The sequence below is a fragment of the Leptidea sinapis genome, chromosome 1, assembly GCF_905404315.1.
Source record: "Leptidea sinapis chromosome 1, ilLepSina1.1, whole genome shotgun sequence".
Classification (NCBI taxonomy): Eukaryota; Metazoa; Arthropoda; class Insecta; order Lepidoptera; family Pieridae; genus Leptidea; species Leptidea sinapis.
The window spans coordinates 26167511-26176787 of NC_066265.1; the positions used below are offsets into that span (position 1 = coordinate 26167511).

Consider the following 9277-nt stretch of genomic DNA (forward strand, 5'->3'; position numbering starts at 1 on the left):
ATAGACACCCTTTTTACACAAATTATCTTGCACCAAATTAAGCATGCCTGCATAAAGCCTGTGTTATGGGTTGCAAGACAACGATATATTTAATACAATATACTTACTTAAACATACATAAATACATTTAAACATCCATATTCATCATATAAATGCTTGCACCTACCGGGATTCGAAACCGGAACCTCTAGCTTAGTAGGTAGGATCGCTAAGCACTCGGCTATACAGGTCGTCGTCTATACATAAAACATGACTTCTTCTTATCTTTTTTTAACACGTTAATAATATTTTTCCACAATGTTGGGCGGCGTCCATATATACGTGAGGCATTTTTGACCACTCCCCCCTTTCCCCCTTTGTGAGATATCGTAAGATTTTCCCCAACACCCTCCCCTCTTCCATAATCACAGGCGAGTTTCTTCAAAATTTATGTTTTGACTGTAGACGTGTTGGATTATTGAGAAAAAATAAACTTTTATATATATTGAAGGCTAGCAAGGACTGGTATTTGTGAATATTACCGAAATTTTAAATCACAATCATAGCTGATGGATAGCGCTCCAACAATTGAGCGCTACTTTGCTACTCTGCGAGTTTCGGACGACTACGCAAACACTATTGCGGTACATTTGGCCCTATTATATTTTAGAAATAAATTTTCAAGCAATTTTACAGTTTTCTGCTAGAAAAAATAGTTATGTGATATTCACAAAGACTCCCCTCCCCGTTAGAAGACCACAACCATGAGAGTTTAGATGATATTATATTTAATTACATTATTCATAATAATAAATCTAATCATGATAATTACATAAAAAAATAATCATAATTATGATACAATAAGATATTAAAATTAATAATGTGGAAATTCAACTATTTTTATTCAAAATATGATATAATAACAGGCGAGAGAAACTCAACAGGCTTCTTTTTTTTATAAAAATATAGTTACATAACATACATTATATAAAATCATACAATAAAATTTATTATTTAATAGCCTGAGGGTGGTCGCTCCATTTCCAATCTATGGTATCACATCATTTTAATTTAATGAAATAATTTTATGCTATAACAAATATTTAAACTATTTATTTTTCCTTGCCATGTTAGTTTTTTCAGAAACAAATAAGAACACCTTTATTTTTACTCATTATGTAAAACCGGTGATTTGGAATGTTCTGAATTTGATTTGTTTCTCTAAAATTATGTGATAGTAAGGCAATATGACTAGAATTTTCTAATATAAATATACTTACAGCATGTACAGAGTTGGGGTCATTGAGCCATGCATTGTACATGGTCTCAACATATGCCGAACTGGATCCATTGAGGAACGGTTCTGCTGCAGTTGAACTTTTGAGCCTATTAAGTGCTGGTACTACTGCAGCCTACAAACATTATTTTATTTTATTTATTTATTATTTTATTCATAATTATTAATTATAACACAGGTAACAACACTTGTATTAAAATATGTAATTATATTATATTGGATGATAAAAATGTTTAATAATATTATACATGTGAATGTATATTCGTTTGTTACACTTTTAAGCCGCTAGCTACTGAACTGATTTTGATGAAATTTTTTACAGCAATAGACTAGAGCTTGAGAAAAGACATAGGCTACATTTTATTGTGGAAAAATCCATGGTTATCACTGTATTTGTGAAAAACTGAAATTCACATAGATAGTAGTAGGATAGTAGGTTTAGTTTGCTATAGCAATCTTCCTCGTCGGATATGACTTGATTGTTAGTTAATCAAGCCACTCTTCATTGAATGTGGGCAAATGAAGAAACTTCATTGTAGCCTTTACAATAAAGTGCCAGAGGTGTTGACTTATGATAGTTGAAATGACAAGCTATATAAAAGCTATAAAAGAAGTTAAGTATGCCTATGTTTTAACCCATTAAACATTCAAAGTGTAAATCATGACTATAATATTGTTACTGCAACAAAAATCTGATAATATTATCAACTTCAAAGATAAATGAAGCATGACGAATGATAACTTAATCTCTAAGTGACTGCTCTATTTTACATATTAATTTCCATCATTGGGCAGTTTTTTTTTTTAATTTTTTATTTTTTATTAAGTATTTATTAATGAAAAGGTGCAATGAGCACTTTATTTGGAGAATCTCTTGTTAAATGAGAGAGCATGAAGTTGTATTAGGTATTGACTTAAACACTATCCCAAATAACTTATGACAAAATGACTCATGGGCTTGTATTAGAGTCTGCATATGTAAATAAAATTCAAATATTTTAATACAAAAATTTGTTTCTTTAAAATTATGCCTAAATCAATGTGTTTGATGGTAATTTTCATTAAAGTGCAATAACTTGCACAAAACACAGATATTTGAAACATGATGTCAAGTTTAAAGTGTCCATATCAGTTGGCTACTTTTGTCTTATATTTTATATATTTTGATCGAATAATAAAAACAATACAAATTAATAAATAATTATTTAATATAAAGACAAATATGAAATAATATGCATATTCCCTAATACTGGACTCCTTGAAACTATAACACAAAAATGCACCTCTCTTGCCAAAAAAAAATATCTTGAACAAGGATGAAAAAATAAATTTGCTATCATGAATAATACTGATAGGTCAATGTCAAACTTATCTGATATTTTTTTATCAGTAACAACAATGTTACAAGGGCAGAAGAGAAATCATTTGTTTATATAGTCAAAACATTAAAGGTTAAAGTGTGTTAAATAAATATTTGTTGGCCTTAAATATTCAGTTTTATTGTACTGTCATCCAATCAAATAAATTTTATTCTGTACCCATATCTCAAGATTTGACCAGAGATTAAATTTATCTCATAAAAATTACCTGAGGTTTCTTGACAAGCCAAGAGGCAAATCTTTCTGAATTTCCAATTTTATTAGATGCTTGTAGTATCAATCTAGCCCGATGCATTTTGAAGTTTTTGTATGTTTCTGTTTATGCCCAATAATACCTATAAATACATAAATTGTTAGGTAAGCAATTGTTGAAACAAATTCAGCTTAGAATATTAATAGAAAATGGGTCAAAGTCAATAAGAGTGTCATAACAGCTACCATGGTCACAAGAACATTGTTAGTTATTAAATTTGCTTGTCGAAAAAAAAATGGACTTTTATGATAAATAAAAGATTATTTATTTTGCAAATACATTTACTAATTTGCATTTCTATTGAATGGTAATGATTGTAATAATTAAGCTTTATATGTTTTGTTTTTTTTAAGTAACAGAAAAATACTGTAGATAGAAGTAGCAAATAATTAATAATTTTAATAAAGAGTATATTAATAAAACAAAACCGTGGATACAGTAAGCATATTAAAAGAAATAATCATGTGATGACGCCTACATCTGTCATAGTAGCAATACGGAATTCCCCAGTACATGAAAATAAAACTAATTAAAAATATATTAATTTAGCGGAATATACCTGTAATATCCCTCAAATTGATGATCCTATAAATTTACAACTTAAATCCCGTGACTCAAGGTTACATAACACGTTCCTTTCTATTAGATTTAAGGCCAATTTGAAATTTTAGCACTTGCACATAAAAAAAATTCGCAATTTTTAATTAGTAAGATGCTAGAGTTTAAATGATCGGTACATAAAACACTTCACCAATTTTGGCTTTATTATTTTCGCTGCAACTAGACTAAATTTGTAATAATTTTAAACATTTTTCTATAAATTCGATTGGACATGAGCTTTCTAGTTCTGATTTTCTGACTTTCTCAGCCAATTTCAAATAAAGTGACAATTGACAGTGGCATTTGATTTGGATTTCTTTTTTCATTCCTAACCCAAATAGTTTGGCTCGCAAGTTCGAAGTATTTGCCAACTTCAAGTTTTCTTGAGTTCTTTATGTTAGGAGGTACTCACAATGGAGGTACTCACCGGTGCTAACGCGTTTATTCCGGAACTCTTATTCAAAAGGCGTAGTCCCTGATTCATGGAAGTCAGCCCTTGTCCATCTGATCCCAAAAAAAGGAGACAGTTCGGATCCAGCAAACTACAGGCCTATTGCGATTACCTCCCTACTCTCCAAAATCATGGAGAGCATAATTAACCGCCAGCTCTTGGTATACCTTGAGGGTCACCAGTTGATCAACGACCGGCAGTACGGCTTTCGCAATGGTCGGTCGACTGGCGATCTTCTGGTATACCTAACACATAGATGGGCGGCGGCTATTGAAAGCAAGGGGGAAGGCCTGGCAGTTGGTCTGGATATAGCGAAGGCCTTTGATCGTGTATGGCACAAGGCGCTCCTCGCAAAACTTCCATCATTTGGGCTTCCCGAGAGCTTATGCAAGTGGACCTCCAGCTTCCTCACTGGGCGCAGCATACAGGTCGTTATCGACGGTTATTGCTCGAATCCCAAGCCCATGAACGCTGGAGTTCCCCAAGGCTGTGTGCTATCTCCCACGCTGTTTCTTCTGCATATCAATGATATGTTGGACACCGCCAACATGCATTGCTATGCAGACGACAGCACTGCTGATGCCGTATACACGGGCCATGCAGGTCTCTCTCGGGAAAACGTCGACCAGTACCGGGAGAAACTTGTGTCTTCTATCGAGTCCTCTCTCGAGAAGGTCGCGGAATGGGGTAAGTTGAACCTTGTCCAATTTAACCCCCAGAAGACTCAAGTTTGCGCGTTTACCACAAAAAAACCCCATTTGCCGTATCACCGCTCTTCGAGAACAATTCCCTTAAAGCCTCGCCTAGTATCGGAATACTGGGTCTCGAAATCTCGAGCAATTGCCAATTCCGTGGCCATCTGGAGGGCAAAGCCAAACTGGCTTCAAAGAAACTGGGCGTCATAAATAGAGCACGGCAATACTTCAAGCCGGCCCACATTCTAGCGCTCTACAAAGCGCAGGTCCGGCCTCACATGGAGTATTGCTGTCATCTCTGGTCTGGCGCACCCCAGTATCAGCTCGATACATTTGACCGCGTGCAACGCAGAGCAGCTCGAATTGTCGGGAACCCAGTACTCTGTGAACGGCTGGATCATTTGGCGTTGCGTAGAGACGTCGCTTCATTGTGTGTTTTCTACCGCATCTATCACGGGGAGTGTTCCGAAGAGCTGTTCAACCTGATTCCTGCCGCCGAATTCCACCTTCGCACGACACGCCACAAGTTAGGATTTCATCCCCACTATCTGGATGTGTGGCGGTCCTCCACAGTGCAAAAAAAAAAAAAATGTACATGGACATAACCTCAAAGTATAACTACGTAAGTTTATGCTTCATGGATTTTCGGATCAGGTATAAAAGAAGGTAAAAAGATAAATATTTACTTTACTTTAATGTTGTCTACACAACTTACATTCGCTAATGTTAATTATTTACAATTGAATATTCTTACTACAAAATATATATTTAAAAAAAAATATACTTTAACCCTTAGTATATGAACGCTAATTCTAAGCTTTAAACGGTACCAATAAAAGAACAGCGAAGAGTTTTATACATTATGGATTTTGCATTTATGAATTAAATGTAGCTACATACTTGTTATCTTAGAATAATAACGCTTAGAACGTAAGTAGGCCCAAGCGAAATGAAACAATTTGAATGTGGCCATATACGTTTCTCGCCGCATCAGTGACATTCTGTCAACTTCCAGGACAATCAGTGCGCGAAATTTAATTGAAAACTTACTAACTGTGCAGTGAAAGGGTATCACAAAGCGTCTTATAATAAAAATTATGATAAGAAAATCGCATTTCACACCTAGATACTATTTCACAATTTTTAATTTAAGCAAATATATTCGTCAAAACAAAATATTTTGTAAAGAAAACAGACGCCATTAAGAAAATATGTTGCCAACTATGAAAATACTATAGACCCAGTTCCTCCGATGGGATAGTTTTTTGTGTTTATTGGTACATATTGAAAGGAGGCCTTAATGTACGACGCCACATGATGTTATATGAATTCAAAGTTACTTCAATTAGGCTGAAACTAAGCGCTTTAAATAGTCACTTTATATATTTCTTTTAAATTACTGAATTTACTATATGTTTGGAAAAAGTTGAGATCGTGAGAACATTAACGGCCACTCTTTTTAACCGACTTCAAAAAAGGAGGAGGCTCTCAATACGTCGGTATGTTTTTGAAGTGAAACTTCTTTATCGACGTTTGAGAGAAATTTTATAGCAAATCAATCACGCATACGTAAAGCCCCAAAAGATTTTTTCACCGCAGCCATCTTGGATTTAAAAAATGATCCCAAATTAGTTCTCTGCACCCTCGCAAACCTCGGATACGATATCCATATTATACAAGTTATAATTTTGGACGGCGGCCATCTTGGATATCAAAAATGATCCCAAATTCGTTCTCCGCACCCTCGAGAACCTCGGATACGATATCCATATTGTTGAAATCATAATTTTGCACGGCGGCCATGTTGGATTTCAAAAAGGATCCCAAATTCGTGTTCTGCACCCTCGATAACCTCGGACACGATATCCTTATTGTTGAAATCATAATTTTGCACGGCGGCCATCTTGGATTTCAAAAATCATCCCAAATTCGTTCTCTGCACCCTAAAAACCTCGGATATAACTATGAACGGTGCCTCTATCGTCTCGCTCTTCTTCTCATCGAGTTTCAAATAACAACGATTCTAAAGAACTTGTAGCTGTAGCTACAACCAATAACGTCAATTAATATAAATGTCTATTATCTAACTTGTAACGTAATACCTTCGTAGCATTATAGATCGTAGAAATATAAATCGTGCATGTTAACTGTAATAAGTGTATGCCGAAAGATTCGTTCTTAAAAAAACATTATTTTATATACCGTAATATTAGCTCTGATAAGAACCATTTCATAATGCTGTACATCAAGTCATAGAATCATGCAGATCACCAGTAGTCTACTCATCGAAGTACAAGTATCGTCACGTTCTCTCGAAGACCGCAGATATACTTACGTGACCAGTCATATGCTCCGCGTTACACAACCTCACAGCAAGGCCGAGCGTACTCTACTAAAGCGCGTTGATTACTATTAATTCAATTTTAATCAATGAGCAACAGGAGTGAGTGCTCATTCACATCCGCCGATCGAGCATCGACGCGAGTTTACACAAGCGCTCGTTGGCCGGCTTACTGCGATAGCATTAGTTTTAGAGCGAGATAGAACACATTATATTATTCTCAATTCTTATTGAATTAAACGTTTAACTATTCAATATGTAAGCTTTAGTATTGGTGTGTAATTTCTAAACTTGTAAACATTTTTATAAGTAACAATTGTAATTGGTTATATATATATATCGTGTAACTGAAATAAATTATATATTCCACATATTCCTCGCATTCTTCATACTACTCAAGCAGTTGTTTTATTCAATCTCCAAACGCTCAGTCTCTAAAAACTTTATTACTTACACTTCAAAAATTGTTGCAACAATAATTAAATACGTGATGATTTTATTAAATTCTTAATTTATATTTCATTTCGTCTTTCTTATTTCATATAATCTAGAATTTCTTATAATTTACTGATTTAGAGAAATGTCTATTCACTTGCAACATTATTTGGCTGTCTGTGCGCGTGTTGGCGAATGTAAGTGCGTGACTTTCACTCAAACATTCATTATAATGTTACTTGTCAGGAACTATGAATGAAACTATCGTTCTGAGCGTTATTATTCTATGCTTGTTATAGCATTTGCTAACGATGCACAAAACAAGAACGAAATCAGTGCACTAATTAGGTCAAAATGTAGACTTTTAATTTTGTGTGAATATAAACGCGCTGTAGAATTGGGTCACGAGGTAAATGATTCAATAAACTTGAATCTTTGACACATCAAAATACGACGTTGCCTTCGAGCACGCTTCAAGTTCAAAAAGCAACGTTGCGTTGTGATTTCTTCTCACTTCTCAGTTCTCGCGGTGAACTTCAAACGCGTCGGACGGTCATAAAGCGAAAGAACACTCTATGTATCGATAAATTGCTTCTTTTAAAGGGAATAATACCCGATACACAAAAATCTATTTAACTTTAAATATTTAGCGCACAGTATTTCTAAAAAATATCGTAAAATCCTTGAATTATTTATCCTTGAAGTATTTAAAGATTTTTTGTGTAAGGAATAATTATAAGCAAAGTAGAAATAAACAATAACGTTTTATAAGCGTACCATATTGCCTGTTGCTGCTCAGGATTTTTTTAATGGACAAATGAGCGTACTAGTCATCTGATGTAAATTGATCACTGTCACCCACATTCTACAACCAAACCAAAGGAATGAATGCCAGACATCCTGATGGTGGATATGATATCTTATTATGTGGCGCGTCGTGCGAAAGTGGAATTCCCCGGCAAGAATCAGATGCTTGAATTGTCGGGGATCGAGTGCTCTGTGAACGACTAGATCATTTAGCAATGCTGGGAGCGTTCTGAAGAGCTGCTTAACCTGATTCTTGCCGCTACTTGCCGTCCTCCTGCACTTCATATGCCATAATAGGCACATCGTTTTATGTTGTTTTTCAGGAAAATACAGAAACCTTAAATCATCGTACTATGATATTCTATTCCATTAATTTATAACGTGGTCCACAGGCTACTAGTACATTTGAAGAAAGCGTACTTTCACTGTATTCACTGATCTCTATAAACATACCATTGTATTATATTTTAACGAATTCTCAGCTGCAGCGTATAACGTGAAAAAATGTGGACTGAGAACAAAAATACTCTCTGCCTCAGTGCCTTTCAATTAGAATTTCAATTGTCTTGCAAGGATTCATATTATAATAGCTAGTCCATAATGTGAATACGGACATAACTTTGGAGATTTGGATCGCTTATTTTTTTCATACCTATATATTATATTATATGTGAACTTCCATTTGTGAGAGTATCTCCACACGTGTCAATTTCCCAGCATATACAGTGTGGATTGCATATTATATATGAAATAAATAAAAATATAAGTAATACCAGTCCACAGAAGTATCGTAAAATTAATTATTTAATTAAATATTTTAAATCAAAAATTTAAAATTTTCAAACAAAATACATATTTATATAAATGTACTAAAAGTAAACGGTATTGTATAGACAACGTTAATTGACCTCTGAAACGACTAAAAATAACGAAAAAATAAGTCATTAATAAGGCATACCTCACAATTATAGTTTATCGATACTTTTTTACACTTATATTATTACTATTACCTACATTCTAGCGCTCTCCAAAGCGCAGGA

General features: G+C 34.3%; 1 protein-coding gene across 12 annotated transcripts in view; it reads right to left on the reverse strand.

Moving 5' to 3' along the window:
- LOC126969193 (2-oxoglutarate dehydrogenase complex component E1-like) overlaps positions 1 to 3779 on the reverse strand; it is a 67081-nt gene extending 63302 nt beyond the window's left edge. For 5 of the 12 annotated variants that reach the window (XM_050814557.1, XM_050814549.1, XM_050814539.1 and 2 more), the window contains exons 1-3: positions 3468 to 3779; positions 2864 to 2990; positions 1260 to 1391 (exon numbers count right to left, since the gene is read on the reverse strand). In XM_050814557.1, the coding sequence (XP_050670514.1) occupies positions 1260 to 1391; positions 2864 to 2950 (219 nt within the window). In that variant the 5' untranslated portion in view covers positions 2951 to 2990; positions 3468 to 3779. The remainder of the gene's footprint in view (positions 1 to 1259; positions 1392 to 2863; positions 2991 to 3467) is intronic. The other 7 variants (XM_050814522.1, XM_050814531.1, XM_050814603.1 and 4 more) reach the window with 2 other exon arrangements.
- Positions 3780 to 9277: the final 5498 nt, after the last annotated feature.